At 39.7% G+C, this 25161-nt stretch overlaps 1 protein-coding gene across 7 annotated transcripts in view; it reads left to right on the top strand.

Moving 5' to 3' along the window:
- SCML2 (Scm polycomb group protein like 2) overlaps nt 1-25161 on the top strand; it is a 115170-nt gene that overhangs the window by 15526 nt on the left and 74483 nt on the right. For 4 of the 7 annotated variants that reach the window (XM_016943919.3, XM_016943917.3, XM_016943915.3 and 1 more), the window contains exons 2-6: nt 5140-5185; nt 8573-8641; nt 14260-14330; nt 15145-15379; nt 18808-18896. In XM_016943919.3, coding sequence (XP_016799408.1) covers nt 5164-5185; nt 8573-8641; nt 14260-14330; nt 15145-15379; nt 18808-18896 — 486 coding nt within the window. In that variant the 5' untranslated portion in view covers nt 5140-5163. The remainder of the gene's footprint in view (nt 1-5139; nt 5186-8572; nt 8642-14259; nt 14331-15144; nt 15380-18807; nt 18897-25161) is intronic. The other 3 variants (XM_054677070.1, XM_054677071.1, XM_016943916.2) reach the window with 1 other exon arrangement.

Raw genomic sequence — 25161 nt, 5'->3', positions numbered from 1 at the left:
TAAATATATACATTTATTTATTTCAGCTTAATATAAGAGTGATTTAATTTAGAGTTCCTGTTTTGTTAAGCAACAACTCTTTGGTCTGTACTTTGGAAGAGTAACCAAGTAATGCTTGGAAATCCAAGTTGGAACATAGTTTCATTTTACAACATGATTAATGTTAAATGTTAATGCTAAAACTCACTAATTTCAGGAAGTTTTCATTAGGACAGATGGGGTGGGATAAGGAACAGTCTTTGAGCTTCTACTTGTTTGAGATACTATGCTGGGTGTTCCTACACTGCCTAATTTTCTTTTCTTTTCTTTTTTTTTTTTTTTTTTAATGAGACAGGGTCACCACACACTGTCACCTGGGCTGGAGTGCAGTGGCACGATCATGACTCACTGCAGCCTCGACTTCCCAGGCTCAGGTGATTCTCCTACCTCAGCCTCCCGAGTAGCTGGGACTACAGGCATGTGCCACCACACCCAGCTAATTTTTGTATTTTTTTGTAGAGACGGGGTTTTGCCATGTTGCCCAGGCTGGTCTCCAACCCCTGGGCTCAAGCAATCCTCCTGCCTTGGCCTTCCCAAGTGCTGGAATTATAGATGTGAGCCACCACACCCAGCCCCTCCTGTCTAACCTAAACTTTTTACACTTTGACCAACTCCCCATTCCTTGCCCCTTCCTCCCCAGCCTCTGGTAATCATCATTCTACTCTGTACTTCTGTGAGTTCAACTATTTTAGATTGCACATGTAAATGAGATCATACAGTTTGTGCTTGGATTGTTTTTTTTTTTCTTTTTTTTTTTTTTTTGAGACAGAGTCTCCCTTTGTTGCCCAGGCTGGAGTGCACTGGCGCAATCTTGGCTCACTTAAGCCTGTGCCTCCCAGGTTCGAGCAATTCTCCTGCGTCAGCCTCCCGGGTACCTGGGACTACAGGCATGTGCCACCATGCCCGGCTAATTTTTGTATTTTTAGTAGAGATGGGGTTTCACCATGTTGGCCAGGCTGGTCTCGAGTTCCTGGCCTCAAATGATCCTACCGCCTTGGCCTCCCAAAGTGCTGGGATTACAGGCGTGAGCCACCGTGCCTGGCCCTTTCATCTTTTCTAATATATGCATTCAATGTTGTAAATTTCCTTCTAAGTAATGCTTTCATTGCAATGGACAAATTTTGATAAGGTGTATTTTCATTTTCATTTAGTTGAATTAAAAAAAATTATCTTGAGCTTTCTTCTTTGACCCATGCATTATTTCAAAGTGTGTTGATTAATCTCCAAATACTTGGGAGTTTTTCAGCTTTCTGTTATTGATTTCTAGTTTAATTCCATTGTGGTCTAAGAACTGAAACATTGTATGGTTTCTATTCTTTTAAGTGTGTTAAGGTGTGTTTTATGGCCCGGAATATGGTCTATCTCGGTGAATGTTCCATGTGAGCTTGAGAAGAATGTGTATTCTGCTCTTGTTGGATGAAGTAGTCTCTAGATGTCAATTATATCCAACTGATGATGTTGAGTTCAACTATGTCCTCGCCGATTTTCTGCCTGCTAGATCTGTCCATTTCTGATAGAGGGTTGTTGAAGTCTCCTACTATAATAGTGGATTTATCTATTTCTTTTTTAGTTCTATCGGTTTCTGCCTCACATATTTTGATGCTCTCTTGTTAGGCATATACACATAAAGGATTGTCATATCTTTTTTGAGTATTGACCCCTTTATCATTATGTAATGCCCGGCTTTATCCCTGATAACTTTCCTTGCTCTCAAGTCTGCTCTGTCTGAAATTAGTATAGCTATTCCTGCTTTTTTTTGATTAGTATTAGCATGGACTTTCTCCATCCCTTTACCTGTAGTTTATATGTGTCTTTATATTTAAAGTTTTTTTTTTTTTTTTTGTAGCCAACATACAATTGGTTGTTTTTTTTTTTTTTTTTTGAGACAGAGTCTTGCTCTGTCGCCCAGGCCGGAGTGCAGTGAGTGGCGCGTTCTTGGCTCACTGCAACCTCCACCTCCCATGTTCAAGTGATTCTTCTGTCTCAGCCTCCCAAGTAGCTGTGACTACAGGCGCACATCACCACATCTGGCTAAGTTTTGTATTTTTAGTAGAGCTGGGGTTTCACCATGTTGGCCAGGCTGGTCTCGGACTTCTGACCTCAGGTGATCCACCCGCCTCGGCCTCCCAAAGTGCTGGGATTACAGGCACCCAGCCTAAAGTAATTCTTGATATAGTTGGATTAATAACTACTGTATTTATTACTGTTTTCTGTTTGCCCTTGTTTTTTGTTCTTATTTTTGTTTTCTACATTTTCTGCCCTTTGTGGTTTTAGTTGACCATTTAATATGATTCAGTTTTTTCTCCTTTGTAAGCATATTATTCTTTTTTTTTTTCCACTTTTTTTTTAACGGTTGCCCTAAAATTTGCGATATACATTTACAACGAATCTAAGTCTGCTTTTAAGTAACAGGACCATTCTTTTCTTATTTTATTTTATTTATTTATTATTTTTTTTCGAGACGGAGTCTTGCTCTGTCGCCCAGGCTGGAGTGCAGTGGCGTGATCTTGGCTCACTGCAAACTCCGCCTCCCGGGTTCACATCATTCTCCTGCCTCAGCCTCCAGAGTAGCTGGGACTACAGGCGCCTGCCACCATGCCTGGCTGATTTTTTGTATTTTTTAGTAGAGACGGGGTTTCACCGTTTTAGCTAGGATAGTCTTGTACTCCTGACCTCGTGATCCCCCTGCCTCGGCCTCCAAAAGTGCTGGGATTACAGGCATGAGCTACCGTGCCTGGCCATTTTTTTTTTTTTTTTGAGACCGAGTCTTGCTCTGTCACCAGGCTGGAGTGCAGTGGCATGATCTCGGCTCATTGCAACCTCCGCCTCCCGGGTTCAAGTGCTCCTCCTGCCTCAGCCTCCCAAGTAGCTGGGACTACAGGTGCATGCCACCACGCCCAGCTAATTTTTGTATTTTTAGTAGAGACGGGGTTTCACCATGTTGGCCAGGATGGTCTCGATCTCTTGACCTCATGATCTGCCTCGGCCTCCCAAAGTGCTGGGATTACAGGCATGAGCCACCATGCCCGGCCAACGGGATCATTCTTTTAAAAATACTTTTCTTTTTCCCATTGGATTACCTTGTTCCCTGAGTTGAAAATCAATTGACCAAATATTTGTGGGTCTATTTCCGGACTGCCTAGCCTGTTTCCACTGATCTAATTTGTATATCCTATGCCAATGTCACACAGTTTTGAATACCGTTGCTTTATACTATGTCTTGAAATAAGATGATGTAAATTCTCCATCTTTGTTCTTTTTGAAGATTGTTTTAGCTATTCTAATCTTCTCCATTTTCAAAAATATAAATTTTAGAATCAGCATATTTCTCCGAAGACCCTATGAGGATTTTGATGATCAGTTTGTTGGTTCTGCAGATTAATTTGGGGAGAATTGACATCTTAAGAATATTGAGTCTTCCAACTTGTGAATATGGTGATTTATTTAGGTTTTCTTCAAGTATGTATTTTCGATCATCTGTATACGTATTTTCACTCCTTCCAGGATTACAAAAATAACTTATTCAGCCAATGGAAGCAATTGCTACCAGCTGAGTTAAGCATTCAGCTATGGGTTAGATATTTGAGAGAACATGGGAACCTGGTTATATCTTCTGTGTGTGACCCATCCCTCAGTTTATTGGACTGAATTCATTTGTATAGTAATAAGACTATTTATTTATTTATTTATTTGAGGCAGGGTCTCACTCTGACTCCCAGGGTGGAGTACAGTGGCACAATCACAGCTTACTGCAGCCTGGATTTCCCGGGCTCAGGTGATTTTCCCACCTCAGCCTCCTGAATAGCTGAGACTACAGGCATGTACCACCACACCTGGCTAATTTTTAAATTTTTTGTAGAGATAGAGTTTCACCATGTTGCCCAGGCTGGTCTCGAACCCCTGGGCTCAAGTGATCCACCCACCTCGGCTTCCCAAAGTGCTGGGATTACAGGCATAAGCCACTGTGCCCAGCCTGATAAGACTCATTTTAATGTAATTCACAGGTTTTTGCTCTTTGATGAGAGTCGGTAAGTACCTTCACTTACTACCTGGATTACAGTGCTTTATCATCTGTGTGGATTCAACACCCTGTATATATTTTACTTTCTTGTCTGTTTCTTTAGCCACTGGGCTATAGTCTTTAATTGATCAGTGTCTCTGATGCTGAGTGTCCCAGGCTGATCTTGAACTGCTGGGCTCAAGAAATCCACCCGCCTTGGCCTCCCAAAGTGCTAGGATTACAGGCATGAGCCACTGCACCCAGCCTATGAATGTATTCTTCATAGGTTTACTTTAAGTGCCAGATTACCTTCAGTTATACACATCATCATGTTCTTATTACAGGCACATGGAGTAATGGCGGGATAGATAGCCTTTTGCCATATTAGGTTTATCCATGTACATATTTTTTTATAGCACTTATATTATGTTTTGTTCATATGCTTATTTCTGACTAGACTGGGGTCTTGGAGGCCAAGGACAGCCTGTTATTTATCTTTGCTGCAGAATGTCTGGCATATTGAGGACATGCAGGAAAAGTTTGAATTAATGAATTACAGCTCAAAATACACAAGGCTTCTAACAAATAATTCTTGTTAGACTTGACTCTTGCAGTTCTTACAGGTTTTCCCAACACGGTCATAATTCTTGTACCTCTTGGCAACATGATGTAGCAGAAGTGGGCTTCCTGGAATAGGCCTCAGTTTGAATCCTAACTTTGCTAACCTACCAACTGTTCTTTTTTACTCAATTAATTTTAAAAATTGAGTCAAAATTTGCATACCATAAAACTCACCCTTTTAAGGTATACAATTCAATGATTTTTAGTATTTTCACAACAAGGCGTATAACCATCACCACTATCTAATTCTAGGACACTTTCATTATCCCACAAAGGAAACTTCATACCCATATTCATGCCCCTTAGCAGTCACTCCTCAATTCCTTCTTCCTCCATTCCCAGGCAACTAGGCATATACAAATCTTATCATTTTTGTTTAAGGGAAACAGATTAAATTGATCTGGCCTTATAACTGACTTCTTATCCTTCAGAAATCTAATATGCTAAAAGGAGGCATTAATTGGTTTTTCTCCTTGTAGGAAACAACACCAAATAGGGATACCATGGGACAAACAGTGAATGAAGGTAAGATTTACTTGTTAAAGGCAATAATGTTTTTAGTTACTCATTTGGAATGAATATCTTCTGGTATACTGAACTTTTGAAATAAAGCCTTTAAAAAATAAATTTATAGGAGATGCTAGGTGCTTAGAATTTGAATTTTAGAACTGAATAGCTATTAAAGGTCATTGTCTTTCCTTGCTAGTTATATAAATGAGAAAACTGAAACTTAGAGAGGTTAAGGTCATACAACAGTTTGTGACAAAGCCAAGATTAGAATCCAAAGAGTGATTAAAAAATGTTTCATCCTGTTTTGCTCTATGAGAAGTCTGCTCACTATTCCATGAATATGCCACACTCATTTGCAGTCAGCTTTGTGTTGTATCTTCCTTCCCATAATACATTCTTTACATATTGGCCTTCCTACATCCTGTTTCTCCTTCAAGCGCTGTATCTCTCATGACTTTTCCTGTGGCTGAATGCTGAGTACTAAATGCTGTTCTCTAATTTTAAGTGTATCAGTTTAGTGTAGTCTCTTAACTAGATTCTTAGCTTCTCTAGAAGCTAAGCATGCCTTTACAGTTTTACTTTGTTTTCTTTTAGAAAAATCTTTCTGTAGAACTATTTAGTAAATACAAATTTGTACGTTCTTTGTACAGATTCAAGTTTGGCTTTTTGGTGAGAGAGGAGAGGATAAGATGACTTCATAAGTGGTGTTGTGTATTTCTCACAGGAGACTCCTAATATCTAGTTATCTCTCTCTGTCTTTTTTTAAATTTTTATTTTTATTTTTTTTTGAGACAGGGTTTTGCTCTGTTGTCCAGGCTGGAGGGCAGTGGCACGATCATGGCTTATTGCAGTCTCTGCCTCCTGGGCTTAAGTGATCCTCTTGCCTTAGCCTCCTGAGAGGCTGGGGCCACAGACGTGAGCTACCACACCTGGCTAATTTTTTGTATTTTTAGTAGAGACAGGGTTTTGCCATGTTGGCCAGGCTGCTTTCGAACTCCTGACCTCAAGTGATCTTCCTGCCTCGGCCTCTCAAAGTGCTGGGATTACAGGCGTGAACCAACGTGCCTGGCCTTTTTTTAAAAAATATTTTTTTACAGAGATGAAATTACTCAGACTAGAGTGCAGTGGCGTAATCATAGCTTACTGTAACCCCAAACTCCTGGGCTCAAGTGATCCTCCTGCCTTGGCCTCCCAAGCAGGTGAGGCTGCAGATGTGTGCCACCACACCTGGCTAATTTTTTAAAAAAATTTTTGTGGAGACTGGGTCTTGCTATGTTGCTCAGGTTGGCCTCAAACTCCTGGCCTCAAGTGATCCTCCCTCCTTGGCCTCCCAAAGTGGTGGGATTACAGGTGTGAGCTGTCACATCCAACCTAGTTATCTCTTTTTGTGATGTGAAAAATCACAAAAAGTCATGGATAGCTATTCCCTGGATCCATTCATTTATTAGTAGTTGTAAAATGAAGGTATTCTATCATTCTTTATTGGCCAAAAAATTTCTATATAGAGAAACTACCTTTCTTCAACCACTCAGTTGAAATCATTTAAACAGAAAGCAGCTCATATATCCCTCTCAAGTGTTCACACATCTTGAAGAGTCACTCAGTCATAACTAGTAAGTAGATCTGTTACGTTGAATGGCATCATTCTTAGATCCTTCTTTAAGAAGTTTGTCACTTGACAATTAGAACATCGGTAAGGGTAAAATAGCAACACAAGTATGTTTAAATCCATGAGTTCATAATGATAATAAAAAGCAAAACAAATAAAACTTACTGGTCATCTGTGGAGAATGCTAGAGATCCAGCTCATCACTTTGAAAACTAGAAATACAGGAAAATAATAAAGTGCTGATTGTGATTTCTCTATGTGATCCGTGCTTTAAGGTAACTGAATGGTTGAAGCATGGAAGCTTCTCTCTATAGAAGTTTTCTGGCTAACAAAGAATGATAGAATTAGAATACCTTCATTTTGCAACCATTAATAAACGAAAGGATCTAGGCAATAGCCATCCACGACTGTTCACATCACGAAAAGAGAGATAACTAGATATTAGGAGCCTCCTGTGAGAAATACACACCACCACCTATGAAGTCATCTTATCCTCTCGTCTCCCACCAAAAAGCCAATCTTAAATCTGACCAAACTCTTCTGGATTGAAATATGAATGCCAATTTAAAGAAAATACAAGAACCAGAGGAACCGAACTCTGTGGGGAGGTAGTCAGCAAAATCCAGACTGGAAAACTTGAAAGGACCAACCAACTGGTATTGTCAGCAAAAAAATTGTAAAGGGGAAGAATAAAAACGAGAAGAAAGGTGGAAGACACCTGTAGATCAAAAGAGATGTAAGAGACATATCAACCATTGCTATGTGTGTGGACTTATTTAGGTTCTGAATCAAGCATACACACTAAAAATAGTTAAGACATTTGGGGAACACTGGTTATTTGATGATTTTAAGGAATTATGGTTAATTTTTTTAGATGTAATGAAAGTATTATGCTTAAGTTTTTAAAAATGAGTCCTTTTAGAGATACATACTATAATACATGTGGATGAAATGATACATCTTAGATTTGGTGAGGTTACCAGGTCCAGTGTTATTTGAGCTCTTTAGCTTAGCACCAAGAAAATCTCTGCCCAGTCCATTGAATTACAGTGTATTGTAGTTTCTCTGTTATGTTTTGAACTCTCAAAAGCATCCGTTTTATTTCTAGGACATGTTAATTTAAACATTGTAAAGATCAGCTCATTTTGATTTATTGATGCACTGATTTTTTTTTTTTTTTTTTTTTTTTGAGACGGAGTCTCGCTCTGTCACCCAGGCTGGAGTGCAATGGCACGATCTCGGCTCACTGCAACCTCTGCCTCCCGGGTTCAAGTGATTCTCTTGTCTCAGCTGCCCGAGTAGCTGGGATTACAGGTGCCCGCCACCATGCCTGGCTAATTTTTTCTATTTTTAGGAGAGACAGGGTTTCGCATGTTGGCCTGGCTGGTCTCAAACTCGTGACCTCATGTGATCTGCCTGCCTTGGCCTCCTCAAGTGCTGGAATTATAGGCGTGAGCCATCACGCCTGGCCTGATGCATTGATTTAACAAATGCTTGAGAGTGTTGCGATGCCAGGTCCTGTTTTAGGCGCTTGAGGATACCACAGTGAATGAGATAGACAATAAAATAAATAAATCTCTGCCCTTTTGGAGATTTCATTTGAGTAGAGTGAGACAATAAATGAGCAGATTATAAAATGCATAGTACATTAGAAAATGGTAAGTCCTACATAGAAAATGAAGATATTATAAAACTAAAATTGGCTCTTTAAAGTTTTTTAGTCTATATTTTTCTGAGTGCTCTTTCAAGCTGTTGCTGTGGCCTCCCAGTATTGCTATTTTCTTTTTTATTAGATTCCATGGATGTCAAGAAGGAGAATCAAGAGAAAACTCCTCAGTCAAGTACGTCTTCTGTACAAAGGGGTAGGTTTTAAAGTAATTTAATACAGCATAGTTTTCTTCCTCACTAGTGTTAAAATTAACTTTAAGTGCAAATTTTCTTATTGTTTTGATTTCTTATTGTACAGTCTGTATACTGTAAACTTCTGTAAATACAAAATGTAATAAGAAAGGTCAAAAATTGTATTTTATTTTGAAAATTTTACTTTGGTTTTACTTAGAGATAAGTTGACACGGATTAAGTAAAAGGGTAACTTTGTATATTTCAGTGCAAATTTTCCTAAATTATAGGTATCTAGTTATTAATTGCCATGTGTTACCAATTTAAAATAATTTGGTTATTAGCAAAAACCCTTCTAACGTTACAGTCAATGTGAAAGCTTTTTTTTCATGGTCAGAAGACAGTTCAGTGGTTAAGAGCTTATAGGCATTGTGGTGAGTCCGACAGACGTGTTCTGGAATTCTGTCCTCACTCCTTACTGGCCATGGTGACCTTGGGCACATTACTCAACAGCTCTTAGACTTTTTTTCTTCTTCTTTCTTTGAGACAGAGTCTCGCTGTGTCACCCAGGCTGGAGTGCAGTGGTGTGATCTTGGCTCACTGCAACCTCCACCTTCCGGGTTCAAGCGATTTTTGTGCCTCAGCCTCCCGAGTAGCTGGGACTACAGGCATGCACCACCACGCCTGGCTAGTTTTTGTATTTTTAGTAGACATGGGGTTTCACTGTGCTGGCTAGGCTGGTCTCAAACCTCTGACCTCAGGTGATCCACTTGCCTCAACCTCCCAAAATGCTGGGATTACAGGCGTGAGCCACCGTGCCCGGCTCTTTTTTCTTCTTTATAACACAGGGATAATGATAGTACTTATCTCATGGCACTACTGGAAATAAATAGAGGAAATGAATTTAAAGCACCTAATATAATGCCTAGGCATATAGTAAGTGTTCAGTAAATGTTAACTTTATTAATTCATGTTCCTTATTATGAACAGTACATGTATAATATTGCATCAGAGACACTCAGGAGATGTAATAGAATCTGATGCATTGGCTTGCTCTTAAATGAGAAAATAAGTCATATGTACACAAAAGGCATTAAAAAATAACGTAGCAAACTATTGTTTTACCAGACATTTCCAGAGATTTCTTGCCCCTTGTGTTTCTGTTGTATCTGCCCTGCCAGCCCCAGTGCAGAGCAGTTCACCCTATGACTTTCTGTTCCTACTTGAAGATTGCCTATAGAGGTAATCCCCACGGAATTGTTGTTCTCTCACTGTAGCTGGGCCCTCAGTGCTCCCTTAACTTTCTTTCCCATGGCCTTATTTGTTCTTCAACTCTTCCCTGGGACCCCCAAATCCTCTGAGGAAATGGAGGCCATTGAATTAGACTGTTCTTTATCCCTACAAACTCCTCTCCATCTGTTTTTAAAAATATAACAGCTTTACTGAGTTATAATTCAAATATCATATAATTCACCTATTTAGAGTGCACAATTCAATGGTTTTCAGTATGTTCACAGAGTTGTGCAACCACCACCACAGTCAATTTTAGAACATTTTTATCCCCCTAAAAAGAAATCCTGTACCCATTAACAGTACTCCCCATTTCTCCCTAGTGCCTCCTGTCTCCCCCAGCTCTAGGCAAACACAGGTCTACTTTCTGCCTCTATAGATTTTCCCATTCTAGACATTTAATTAAAAAAATAGATTACTTAAGTTGATAGCCATTTGCAGATACTTCTCAGGCCTGGGCCCTAACATCCTATTTTAGAAATCAGTGAGTGACTACCAGAAGGTAAGCTCCAAGAGAGCCAGGGTTTTAATCTGTTTTATTAACTGATGCATCTGCAGTACCTAGGACAGTGCCTGGCACATGCTGATGACCTGCTATGGGAATCCAGTTACGAACAATATAGACATGATTCCTGCCCTCTTTTATTGACTGACTGATTGAGACAAGGTTTTACTCTGTCATGCAGGCCAGAGTGCAGTGGCATGATCATGGCTCATTGCAGCTTTGACCTTCTGGTCTCAAGTGATCCTCTCACTTCAGCCTCCTGAGTATGTGGGACCACAGGCGTGCACTACCATGCCTGGCAATTTTTAACAATTTTTTGTAGAGACGGGGTCTCCCTGTGTTTCCCAGGCTGGTATTGAACTCCTGGGCTCAAGCGATCTGCCCGCCTCAGCCTCCCAAAGTGCTGGTATTACAGGTGTGAGCCACTGCACCCAGCCTCTTACCCTCTTTGAGCTTAGTGGGCAAGATAGAAATTAACAGATGCCTAATTGTAGTTGTGATAAATGCTGTGAATTAGTGGATGCTGATCATTCAGCTGAGAAACTTCTATCTCTAGGTATTTTGCCCATCTTCACATAGCAAGGGATCCCAAGGATAGCACTGGTGGAAGACATGATTCTGATTTACTCTAGAGAAGACCAGGGGAGCTCATATGGGTTATATTCAGTACAAAAAGATGTTGGAGCTAATGTGTAGACTAGAATAGAGTACAAGTAAAACAAGAAGAGACCATGGGCACATGTGAATACCAATCAGATCACAAGGAGATATATATATAAAATCATATCAGTTCCCAGGCCTCTCTTCTGAGATAGAATACTGCCCCCATCCCCAGTCTGTCAATGAAGACATGATGCAGAGGCAGACTGGGACCTCAGGCTTAACTAAGACTTTCTGACTATTTTGGCTTCTGGTTGGGAATTCCAATGGTGGTATTGACGTAGATGTGTCAAGTCTAAATTAGTAAAGCCTGGAGCTTTGTGTATTTCCCCTATGTTATGAACACGTGGGCAGCCAAGATGAACAGTTTTATCAAGATGATTAAGAATTTTGCCTTATGGAAAAAGGGGAAAAGAAAACAAACAAAAACCAACGAACGAACCTGAGGCTCCAAATGGCAAATGCTGCATATGGTCATTAACCAGTAATTTGATAGAAAATTATATTGTAGAGCACTAGTATAAAGGATTTGCTAGCTCAGATTGTAGCCCATTCAGACACAAATGGTAATAGAATATTTTAAAAATTTGTGTTATGGAGATGAATTAAGTATTTTCTAATATTACTGAAAAATTTTACAAATGTCGTTGGTTTATGGAAGAGTGTTAGTTCTTTGGGTATTCATTTCCTGCTTGTTATTTCTGACTTACACTATTTTCCTCCAGGGTGTCAACTTCTTAATGACATCCATCCATCCCAACTAAATGTTTTGTTTTGTTCTTTTTTTTGTTGTTGTTGTTGAGACGGAGTCTGCCTCTGGTTGCCCAGGCTGGAGTGCAGTGGCGCGATCTTGGCTCACTGCAACCTTCGCCTCCACCTTCCGGGTTCAAGCAATTCTCCTGCCTCAGCCTCCCAAGTAGCTGGGAGGCACCCGCCACGATGCCCAGCAATTTTTTTTTTTTTTAGTAGAAACGGGGTTTCGCCATGTTGGCCAGGCTGGTCTGGAACTCCTGACCTCAGGTGATCTGCCCACCTCGGCCTCCCAAGTGCTGGGATTACAGGAGTGAGCCACTGCGCCTCGCCCGTTTTGTTCTTTTTTAATGCTCTCCAAGATCATATGGTAGTAGAGCTTCACTTAGAATCTGTAGTGCTAGGGGGCAATCACTGAAACATCTGGTCTGTTTAGTTTTGAAGCCGTGGATTTTGGTTTTCACTTTTGACAAAGCTATTCTGTATTAATAAATTTCAGCACAACTATGACTTCTAGTTTTATAACGTGCCATTTATTGAGTGACTTACATATATGCTACTTTATTTAGCTCTCAACATATCTAGTACCATGTACATTACTTTTCCCGTTTTATAAATGAAGGAACTGAGGCTAAGAAAGTGAATGACTTGCTCAGGGTCACATAGCTAGTAAGAGGTAGAGCCATACTGGAAGTAGGCAGATCTGACTCTAAAGCCCACATTCTTTTTTTTTGAGATGGAGTCTTGTTCTGTTGCCCAGGCTGGAGTGCAGTGGTGCGATCTCGGCTCACTGCAACCTCCACCTCCCGAATTCAAGCAATTCTCCTGCCTCAGCCTCCCAAGTAGTTGGGAATTACAGGTGCCCACCACCACATCTGGCTAATTTTTGTGTTTTTAGTAGAGATGGTGTTTCACCATGTTGGCCAGGTTGGTCTTGAACTCCTGACCTCAGGTGATCTGTTCACCTCAGCCTCCCAAAGTGCTGGGATTACAGAGCCACCGCACCTGGCCCTAAAGCCCACATTCTTAACACTCTCTCTGATGCATGATTTTCAATGCTGGTAGTGCTTGCTTCACATCATCTGGAAGTGGAATCAAACCCAGTATTTTCTTTTAGATGAAACAGTCTCTTAGATCTATTAACCAAAAGCAAGGTGCAAAATGTTACATGTGACATGCTTAATACCACATATAATATGTATACATACATATAGAAATGCATACACATATATGTAATGGTGGTACACTGGAGCTGGCTCACACTGGCTTGGGAGAGCCAATTGTGTACATCTTTTCCCAATTTCATGGTTGGTGGTTTTACCTTGGCACCTTACAGTCAACCATGGTGGTCATATTTACATCACGGAAATCTGCAAACGCTGTCAGTCAGGTTTTTTGTTGTATTTTCCAGAAAGCTGGTTGTTAAACATTATCAGCACTCTGTAGGTTTTTTTGTTTTTTGTTTTTTGCAAGGGGGGAGTCATCTAAGTATAATATCTTTTGAAGGAAATGTAAGAAGCTGGTAAACGTAGATTTTTCCAGGAAAGAGAACTGTCAAACCCAATATTTTTATAGTGAGGAAATTTAGCAAGAGTATAGAAAAGCCTCATGAATGATGAGAATTAAACATCATGTGAATTACTAGTTTGTTCACTACTACTGTCAAGTCTTTTTCTCAGTGTCTTGACAGTCTGGCTGGCACAGTGAAATGATACGTTCAAGCCAGGCAATGTGCTCTGCTTTCTGATCTTCTCTTCTAACATTATAATATGTCATGAAAACTAAGTGAGGAAGGACAGCAAGAGTCTGTAGAAAATGTAGGTCATTAAAATAATCCATATTAGTGACTGTACTGATGACTGGTTTATTGCTTTGTTCTGCCACCATCTTCTTGACACTCTGAATGGAGATCTAATAGTCCATTGAGAAACTACTCTGGTTACCACATTTTTTTCTTTCCATAAAGCATTGCAAGGGTAAAATTCTGTTTGACTGCACACTAAACCTTTAGCTCCCCATGAATAACAAAGAAGTGCCTTCACATTAATGGAATAAAGTGGTGAAAACATATTTATTGAATAAATTTATATTAGAGACAGATGGGTAGACTTTGCTATTACTCTAAAACAATTTCTTTAGTTATTTCTAACGTCCACATTTTTAGAATCACTGTGCTGTAGTCCACATTACAATGAGAGTATCTAGGTTATAATTTATATCTGAGCCATTATTATCAGGATATCGTCTTATTTTTTATTTTTATGCTGGTCATGAAATGTAGATCAGGATGTTTGAATCTACTCTTTTGGAAGTTTTTTTTTTTTTTTCTTTTAAGAGGCATGGAACTAAAACCCATTTTAATCCTGAAAGTTGTATATACTAAAAGTTACATTGTATATGCTTTAAGAAACTATTTTGCACATGTGTTTTTTCCAGATGATTTCCACTGGGAGGAGTATTTGAAAGAGACTGGGTCTATAAGTGCTCCTTCAGAGTGCTTCCGTCAGGTATGCCAAGATTCTGTAGCTGTTAGTTAATGTAAACTATTAACTTGTTGGAGGACGTCTGTGTGATTGTTAGATTCTGGTAGTGTGAGGAGATAGTGGGATTGTGGTAGTGCCTCTTAAGAGCCAGATGGTCTCTTTGCATTCATTAAGAACTTACTCTATGTCAGGTATAATAAGCTTTATGATTGCCCATCTGGCAGGAAAGGCAGACATATAAATAAATAATTATGAGAAGTGTGATAACTCCATACTGGAAGGGCTCACAGGAGCGATGCTATTTGAGATGGTTGGAATGGGAGGAAGGATAGTCCAGGCAGAGAGAACATCCAAAGCCAGGGCACATGGGCATGAAAGAATCTGAGTATTAAGGGATGGCTTGGGGTGGCTGGAGCACAAAGTGGATAGAGGCGATAATGTGGAAATGAGGTTAAAGGTGTGGGGGCATTTAAACTGTGCTGAGGAGTTGGACTTCATTATAGGCAGTGGTGAGCTGCTGGTTGGCTAATTTCAAGGGGAATGGTCTAAATCAGATTCTTACTTTAGAAAGCCACTCGGTATATTTTAGAGGCTGTATTTGGGTTGCCTGGAAGTGGGCAGATGAGTGAGAACAGCAGCGGGTAGTGTTTTTATGCTGCATGTCAAGCCAAGGAGAGAATTTTGAAGATCTTTTCCGTGACTCTTACAGCTCTGACCTCACTCATCATCCGCTGTGACTGTTATTTAAAATGTTCCTCAGGTATTCTGGTGACATAGCTGTCCATGTGTCTTCTCTTATAGTTGATGCATTTTAACCAAATTTTATTTATATATATAGTCTCAGATTCCACCTGTGAATGATTTCAAAGTTGGTATGAAATTGGAAGCCCGTGACCCTCGCAATGCCACTTCAGTATCTATTGCTACGGTTATTGGAATTACTGGGGCCAGGTTACGGTTACGACTGGATGGTAGTGACAACAGAAATGATTTTTGGAGGCTTGTCGATTCCCCAGACATACAACCTGTTGGGACATGTGAAAAGGAAGGAGACTTACTTCAACCTCCACTAGGTAAGAAGAAAGTTTTAAAAATAGCGTATTCTTTCTAATGTGATATTCAATAGAAATGGCTTTAAGTGGCCTTTTAAAATTTATTTTCTTGGACATTCTTGCAAATAGATGGTCAGGTGGTTGCTGTGGAGAATGTATGATGAGAGAGGAAATCAGCACCATCTGTTGTGGAGTGTTGCTTAAGTACATATCTGGCATATGTGTGTGGAAGTTTTCCCCACTCCAGGGCAAGACTCATGCTAGGTCTTCAAACTTGAAATGTCAAAACCAGCTCTACTAGATTACATATGCAGATTCAGAACTCCTTCTGGGGAAGAACTTTGTAGCGTTTGATACAAGGCACATGCTCTCTCAATATTGTCCACTGAGCCATTCAGCAATTTTGGTATGGGGATAAGCCTAGGGGAAGGGTATGATTCCACATTCAGGTTCCAGTTTCAAACTCAAGAATTTCATTTCACCTACAGTGGGAAGAAATCAGAGTGAGAGGGACAGGAATTAGTACCTTTAGGTCTTTGAAAAGGAGAAAATGGAGTTTTTAGCAAAGATTTTAAGGTACAAAATATGTACTTTAATTTTGGCCACATTTTTGAAAGGTAAAAAGGGTGTAACTAATTTGGGGCAACATTTTTCTTTTTAAAATGTAAGCATACCATGATACTCTGTAGGAAAGAAATGATTTAGTTTATTTAGTTGCTGTTCTATACTTTGAGTGAATGGTGGGCATTTACTTTTATTTGGTTCTTTACAGTGCTGAAAATGAAAATTCCTTGTTGCAAAGCACAATAAGAGAATGGATTTTTTTGTTTTCCTATTAGTGAAAAATTCCTTGAGAACCACAAATTTAAGATATTAACAATAGCCACTCTTTAGTAATATCTCTTTATGCTGTCCTTGTTCTATTTGTTTGTTATAACTAATTTGGTTTAAAAAATATTTTTTTTTGAGATGGTTTTCACTCTTGTTGCCCAGGCTGGAGTGCAGTGGTGTGATCTCGGCTCACTGCAACCTCCGCCTCTTGGTTTCAAGCGATTCTCCTGCCTCAGCCTCCCGAGCAGTTGGGATTACAGGTGCCCGCCACCACGCCTGGCTAATTTTTGTATTTTTAGTAGAGACGGGGTCTCACCATGTTGGCCAGGCTGGTCTCAAACTCCTGACCTCAGGTGATCTTCCCACCTCGGCCTCCCAAAGTGCTGGGATTACAGGCGTGAGCCACTGTGCCCGGCTAAAATATTTTTAAAAACTAGTTGGAGATATGTTATTCCAAGAAGATGGTTTGGGGCATGTTTGTTTTTTGCCTTTTGCCTTCTTTCACTCACGTCTTTTGTCGTTTATTTGTTGTTTATAATATTTCTCAAATCACACAGAATTCTGTGTGAAAGATAAGTGCAATCCTGGGCTTAGTGCTTCCCTATTTGGATTTTATTTCTCTTGTTGCAATATGGTATGTTTTTGCAGTTTGTTTAAAGGAGATGCTGCTGTTGTAATTGTCAGCATTTCAAATACATAACTAGATTTATGGTCATTCTTTTTAATAAAATTCTTAGACTTTGTTTTATTTAAAAATATGAAATGTATAGAAATATGTGCTGATTAGTATCTGTTTTGGCAGTATGTTTAAAAATGCACAATTGGTGCCAGTTTGCTTTTTAGGTACTTTTGAATAGTTTAACTTCCATTTTAATACAACTTATTTAGTTTTCCTTTTAAAAAGATTTATTTGTTTAAACTTTAAAGGTTATTATTAAAAGATTTTATAAAGTTTTAACACACAAACTGAAAGGTGTACAGGTCATAAGTATATAGCTTATAAATGAACACATCTGTAAAGCCATCATCCAAATCAGAAAATAGAACATTATCAGCCCCCCAGAAGACCTGCTCCTGCTGATAACCAGTCATAATCTCTCCTTTCCTAAAGGTACTACCATCTATACTTCCTAACCTTATAGATTAGTTTTATCTCTTTTTAAAGTTTTTATATGTACCTTAACCCAATTTTGGTCTTTTAATCTATGTTTGACTTTAAGCAATTACAGAATTAAGTAAAATGTTACATTCAGGAAAATCTGGGCACATGATGGAATAGGATAATATGGGAGTTGAGAGAAAGGCTTAAGGACCGGAGAATGATTCTTATGCAATACTCTCCACAGAATGGAGAATAATAATGTTGATTTATTATAAGGGAGTATGTAACAAATCACCCCCCACCCCTGTTTTTTTTTTTTTTTTTTTTTTTTCTCTTCCAACAATTGTGTCTCTGGTCAGATTAAGGGGATTTTGGTACAGGATTATTAGAGGATGACTTTCCATCTTACCTTTTTTGTATGTTTTGTTTTATTGATGGAAAATAGGACAAAACCTGCACCCATTGCCAATGATTCATGTGCCTCCCTGTCTTAATGTATGCATGCATCAGGGGCGCATACCAAGTTCTTTCTAATTCTGGCATTGAGGCAAGCAGGTGTTGCATGAAACAGATTGCCCCCAGAAAGCAGTAAAACTAGCAGACCCCTGCTCCCTGCTGCATATGCCAGATGCTGTGAAGCCATTAGTTGGTGAGATCTCTAGAAAAGACACCTGTTGAGTCTATTTTGGTAGCATCTGATACAAATTCTAAAAGAAGATCATTTTTAGTATGTATTAAGATTGCTAAAGTGAGAGCTGTCTTTTTTCTAACACATTTTATGGAGAATTTCAAACATACAGAAAAGGTGAAAAAATTTTACAGTGAGTACCCCCATGTCCAGTTTCTAGTTTCTACCATTATCATTTTATTATATTTACTTTATCACATATCTGTCTATCTATCTGCCCTTCTATTTATTCAATCAATCCTTCTTATTTTTTAGTACATTTCAGAGTGAGTTGTTGGTATCAGTGCACGTCCCCTAAATATTTTAGCATATATATCATTAACAAGTCAATATCTATAGCTTTTTTTCTTTTGAGGTAAAATTGCATGCAATGAAATGTACTGTTGTGTGTGTATATGTGCTGAGTTTGACAGAAAACTGTCTTTCTGAAGTGAAAGAAGCCTGGGGCCCTGAGGAAAAGGGGGCTAGAAGTCTTTTACAGCCTTTGCCCTTGCTTGTGTGATTGTTGGTGGTGGAATGGAAGCTCTCCTAGGCTCCAGCTTAGATCACCCCTTGTATTATATACATGTTTGTTGGTGAATTCTAGCTAGTGACTTCTCTTAAAAGGAGAGTTTCTATCCCCACTGTAGCATTGTTGCCAGACAGTACAGTGGGGACACTAGCAATGAGAGGAGGGTACATCTGCTCCTCTTGCCCATCTTCAAAGTTCTTAGATAAGAAAGTCATTCTCTCGAGAAGAATGGTGAATGAAACCTATTTTTTATACCAACTTGTTAATAGTATCACAAGGAGGCTTTTTCATGATACCTAATTTATTTTATAAAACAGGGTACCAGATGAATACATCCTCCTGGCCGATGTTCCTCTTAAAGACACTAAATGGATCTGAAATGGCATCTGCCACATTATTTAAGAAGGTAAGAAAGATGTTATAAAAAGCTGCCATGTTTTTATTGTTTTAGTGGGAATGCTTAAATGCTTAATCTTCTGTGACATGGAAAAGCAAACATACTTTTAAAATTACTGGATTGGCAAGTGTATTAGTTTGCTAGGGTTGCCATAACAAAGTACCACAGACTGGGTGGCTTAAACAACAGAAATTTATTTTCTCAGTTCTGTAGGCTGTAAGTCCAAGATCAAAGTGCCCTCAGATATGTGCAATGCTCCACCATTAGCATATAGACATGTTTGTATCTCCACACCTTCACTAACATTGAATATTATTCATCTTTTAAAATGTTGGGAATCTTTTTTGTGGGGGAGTGGTGAAGATGAGGATGGTATCCCATTGGTTTCTGGTGAGATCTCTCTTCTTGGCTTCCAGATGGTTGCTTTCTTGCTGTGTCTTCACATGGCCTTTTCTCTATCCATGCACATCCCTAGTGTGTCTTCCTCTTCTTATAGGGACACCAGTCCTATTGGATTAGAGGCCGACCCTTATGACCTCACTTAACCTTTATTACTTCCTTAAAGGCCCTATTTCCAAATACATATATGTTGGGGGTTGGTGCTTCAGCATATGAATTTTGAGATGATACAATTAAATTCGTAACAATAGCTTAAATAATAGAAATATATTTTCTCACAGTTGCGGAGGCTAGAAGTCTGAGATCAAGGTGTCAGCAGGTTTTTTTTTTTTTTTTTTTTGAGACAGAGTCTCACCTGTCACCCAGGCTGGAGTACAGTGGCACGATCTTGGCTCACTGCAACCTCTGCCTCCCAGGTTCAAGCAATTCTGCCTTAGCCTCCCAAGTAGCTGGGACTACAGGTGTGCACCATCATGCCCAGATACTTTTTTTGTATTTTTAGTGAGGTGGGGTTTCACCATATTGGCCAGGCTGGTCTTGAACTCCTTTTTCTTTTTTTTTGAGACTGAGTTTTGCTCTGTCACCCAGGCTGGAGCGCAGTGGTGTGATCTCGGCTTCCCGGGTTAAAGCAATTCTCATGCCTCAGCCTCCTGAGTAGCTGGGATTACAGGCGCGTGCCACTACACCAGGCTAATTTTTGTGTTTTTAGTAGAGACGGGGTCTCGCCATGTTGTCCTGGCTGGTCTTGAACTCCTGGGCTCAGGTAATCTGCCAGCCTCGGCCTCCCAGAGTGCTGGGATTGCAGGCATGAACCACTGCCCCTGGCCAGGTTTGGTTTCTTTTGAGGCCTCTCCTTGGCTTATAGATGGCTGCCTTTTCCCTGTGTTTTCATGTGGTCTGTTTATTTGTGTCCAATTTGTTCCTCTTATAAGGATGTCAGTCATATTGGATTAGGGCCTACCCTAATAATCTTATTTTAACTTAATTACCTCTTTGAAGACCCTGTGTCCAAATACCATCACATTCTGAGGTACTGGGGGTTAGTGCTTCAACATACGAATTTTGGGGGTGACACAATTCAGCCCAGAACAGCAAGTCATAAAAAAGTCTCAATTACAATAACCCACTGGTCCAATTTCATTAGCAGCCTCTTTCTTGACTGTAGATATAAAAAGAGTGCTCTACTGGAAGCAAATATTCATTGCTATTTTTTATTTGCATTCAGAAGTGAAGCTTCCCCTCCTTTACTGTGTTAGTCCCTTTGATATTGGAGAAAAAGATGACGGCCCAAAAAAATCACTCGAAAGTTAGTTGGAGAGATTTGGTTTCAGAAGTAATGTTAAAAGCAGTCATCAGAATTTGTTATGAGGAAATACTTGGTATATTAAAAAAGAGGAAAAATTTCCAAAGTAGTTTATGTTCTTGAGAAAATGTTGAAGAGTATGTTAAGAAACAATAAAAGCCACGTTTTAGTTAAATTATGAGTCAGAATATTTCTTTCTCACCTTTTCTCCTGATTGTTTTTCAATCACTTAACTTTTATTACAACTATACTTGGAATGGTAAGAATTGATTGTTGTTTTAAAAAGCTTTTGAAGAAGATTGAAGGCATAAGGATGTGAAACATCAATTACTATGCCTCCATTGCAAAGAAAAATTCTGTGGGTACGCCTCTGAGTAAGATGAATGCAGAAAGTGGACTTGCCCTACCTGCAAGGGACACAGGCAGCACAGGCCCTTTGGCCAGTGGTAAGCCATGTGTTAGAATAGCCAATTAAAAAATATTTAGCAGAAGTCTTTATTTATTGAACACCTATTAGCTTGGGCTGTGGCTTTAGAAAAGCCATTGGATCTGTTTTACTAGTCAGATTGCTTAATCAGCATGCCACACTTGTCATACACATTATGTTTTCAATTTTTTTAATTATAAAAGTAATTCATGTGGTGGGGGGCAGGGGATGGGAATCAAGCTATACTCTTAGCTAGAGTGAAAAATGCATCTCCCTTTGTCCCAACCATTCCTTCATTCCTCTCTTCCCTCCAAATTGAAGTTTTATTTGTTCTCCCAGACCTTTTTCTTTACATTTACAAACAAGTATGGGCTTTTATTTTCTTAAACATCAGTTGGAATATATTGTACATATTATTCTGTGGTTTACTTTTTCTCCTAACAGTTTTGGAAATCGTTCTATTTCATTTCATATATATTTTAGCTTGTATTGTACTCTTGTGTAGTATGGATCATCAGAATTCATTTAACCCTAGAATTGACTTAACTGTAAGGATGGATGATTGGGTCATCTCCACATTCTTGTTTAGATCAGCTCTATAGTGAGCATTCTTTTAAAGAGCTTTGTGTATAAACGTGAACGGTTGCATTCTTGGAACTAGAATTGCTTGTTCAAAGGGATGTATGTTTTGGCTGGGCATGGTGGCTCACACTTTGGGAGGCCAAGGCAGGAGGATCATTTGAGCCCAGGAGTTAAAAACCAGCCTGGGCAACACAGGGAGACCCTGCCTGAAAAAAATTTTTTTAAATTATAAAGAAAAAACAAAGGGGTGTATGTTTTAAATGTTGATATATACTGTGAAATTGCATCCCCAAAGGGTATTCTAAGGCAGCAGTCCCCAACCTTTTTGTCACCAGGGGTCAGTTTCATGGAAGACAGTTTTCCCATGGATGGAGGGGTGGGTGGTTTCGGGATGATTCAAACACATTGCGTTTATCATTAGATTCTCCTAAGGAGTGCGCAATGTAGATTCCTCGCATGTGCAGTTCACAATAGGGTTTGCACTCGTATGAGAATCTAATGCCTCTCTTGATAGGAGACAGAGCTGAGGTGGTAATGCGAGTGATGGGGAGCAGCTGTAAATACAGATGGAGATTTGCTTGCTTGCCTGCTGCTCACCTCCTGCTGTGCCACCCAGTTCCTAACAGGCCACAGGCCAGTACCAGTCTGGGGGGGTGGGGACCCCTGTTCTAAGCTATGCTCCACCATTAGCCCTTAAACATGTTTGTATCTCCACACCTTCACTAACATTGAATATTATCCATTTTAAATTTTCATGACTCTTTTTTTGGAGGGAGTGGTGAAGATGAGGATGGTATCCCATTGTTTTAATTTGCATTGCACTGATTACTAGTGAAATTGTGCTTTTAAGATTTGTTTAATGGCCTTTTGTTTTTCTGTGAATTGTCTGATTATAGCCTTTGCCTATTTTTCTGTTTTGTTTTTGAGACAGAGTCTCACTCTGTCTCCCAGGCTGCAGTGCATTGGCGTGACCTCAGCTCACTGCAACCTCCGCCTCCCGGGTTCAACTGATTCCTGTGCCTCAGCCTCCCGAGTAGCTGGGATTACAGGCATGTGCCACCACACCCGGTTAATGTTTGTGTTTTTAGTAGAGACAGGGTTTCACCATGTTGGCCAGGCTGGTCTCGAATTCCTGACCTCAGGTAATCTGCCTGCCTTGGCCTCCCAAAGTGCTGGGATTACAGGCGTGAATCACTGTGCTTGGCCCTTTAACTGTTTTTCTATTGAATTTCTTTTCTTCTTAGAATCATCATCTTAAATCCTCACTTTTCCTTGATTTTGGCCTCTGGAGGTCCACTCACTTAGGTTCCTAATTATTTATTTGTCCTGTTTCTTTCTAACCTTACCACCACTGCTCCTTGGGCAGACTGTCAACCTAAAATAACAGCAGAGAAATAGGCTCTCCAAAAAAAAAAAAAAAATAGTCTATTTGGGAACGAATGACAAGGGATTACAATGCAGGATGTTTGTGCTGTGATGGATCATTGGCATATCTGGTGAAGGTAAGGCAAAGGGAAGCTTTTAAAGGCAAAACAAGGAAGGTTACATAAGTTGTTTTGAAACACTTATCCTTGGCCACAAGGATCAATAACAAGAGTGGTATCTGGGGTTGAACGGTTACTGGATAGATGTCCTTGCAGGAGTATTCTTTGTGTAAGGTTGTGGTTTTCAGAGAGTCCTTGTAATAGTTTTTATCATAGGCGTGTGTACATGAGAGCCCCTCCTCTATGGTCGATTTTGTTAGGGTTTGGCATAAGTGACTCCATTTTGATTCTGACAACTTTTATAAGGCTCTCCTCTTGCCTGAACTGTTATGCTAGCCTTTTAACTGCCTCTAATCTTCACCCTTTCACACAGCCGCTAGAAATGTGTATCTTATACAAAAACCTTACCATGTTATTCCCCTGTTTAAAACTCTTTTGAAATTCCTGGTTATACTCAGGAAGAAGTATAAGTTTTTCAGTATGGCCTGTTAGGTCCTGTGTGATCAGGTTTAGGGATGCCACTCCCTGCTTTGGATGTTATGTTCTTAAATTGCTTGTGAAAGCTTGTAGATACCTGTTTATTTTTAGAGCTCTGTTTTGACTCATGTTGGTTTTTCCTGGTTAGCTCCTACTTTTTAAAGATTCAAGTCAGATGTTAAATCCTCCAAGATAATATCCCTAATTCCCCTTCTCCATTCTTCTACTTTTTTTTTTTTTTTGGTGAGACAGAGTCTCCCTCTATTGCCTAGGCTGGAGTGCAGTGGTACAATTTCACTTCACTGCCGCCTGCAACCTCTGCCCCCTGGGCTTAAGTGATTCTCCTGCCTCAGCCTCCCAAGTAGCTGGGACTACAGGCACCTGCCACCACGCCCGGCTAATTTTTTTTGTAGTTTTAGTAGAGACGGGGTTTCGCCATGTTGGCCAGGCTGGTCTCGAACCCCCGACCTCAAATGATCCACCCACCTTGGCCTCCCAAAGTGCTGGGATTACAGGTGTGAGCCACTGTGTCCGGCCCATTCCTATACTTCTATAGCATTGTATATATCCCAATCTTTGTATGTGTTAGATTATATTATTATTTTTACTGTCTCTCTTCCTGGACTGTGAGTTCCTTTTGAGCAGTTAGCATGTTTTTGTATTGTCAGTGCCTATATTAGTTTCTGGACACATACTTGTTTGTTAAAAGAATGAAGAAAGGATAAAAGAATACAGGAAGATAAATATTTATGGAAGGAACAGATGGGCTTAGTTTTGAACGTGTTGAGGTGTCTCTGGGAAATTTGAGTAGCGATGACTATCAGGCTGTTGAAAGTAAATGGTTTAGAACTTAGGAACAAAGTTTGGCTTGGGCACATGGATTTGGAAATTTTTAGCAGAAATAGTAGTGATAGAAGCTTTGAGCTTAAATGAGCTAGTCCAGAGAATATATAGAAGGAAGAGAGAGGAGTGTCAAGGTGAGAGCCTTGAGAAATACCTACCTACCTTATAGGGTGGGTAAAGGGGTAGGAGCAGCTCTAGAAATGGAGGAGGAAAACTAGAATAAGCCAGTGTCATTGAATCCAGTGGGGCAGAGTTGCAAGGATTAGGGAGTGGTTAACAGTCTCAAGTACAGCTCAGAATTACACAGTGCCTGGCCCATATCATGTACTTAAGGAAGGTCATTTATGAGGAAAGCTGATTTTTGACTATTTGATAGATAGAAAATCATCAGTTACATTAGCAAGAGCTAAAGTCCAGGTGAAAAGTGTCCTCAGCTAAATTTATAATTTTGGGCAGACTATATGGAGATCATTCCTGATGGCTTCAATTTACTATTTCTATAAATAGACCTCAATGATGGGAGGATCACTTGAGTCTGGGAGGTTGAGGCTGCCATGAGCCATGATCTCGCTACTGCATGCTAACCTTTTAGCCTAGGTGACAGAGTGAGACCCTGATTTAAAACAAAACAAAACAACAACAACAACAAAACAAAACCTCAAATTCCTATTTCTGCAAAGTAGGAAACTGGCAAAGGCTGGAAGAAAATTCATACATACTGGTTGGGGATAAAGTCAGTTAACAAAATAACAAACATAT

The sequence above is a fragment of the Pan troglodytes genome, chromosome X, assembly GCF_028858775.2.
Source record: "Pan troglodytes isolate AG18354 chromosome X, NHGRI_mPanTro3-v2.0_pri, whole genome shotgun sequence".
NCBI lineage: Eukaryota > Metazoa > Chordata > Mammalia > Primates > Hominidae > Pan > Pan troglodytes.
The sequence above is the reverse complement of the archived record's forward strand: the minus strand, read 5'-3'. Positions and strand labels throughout refer to the sequence as shown.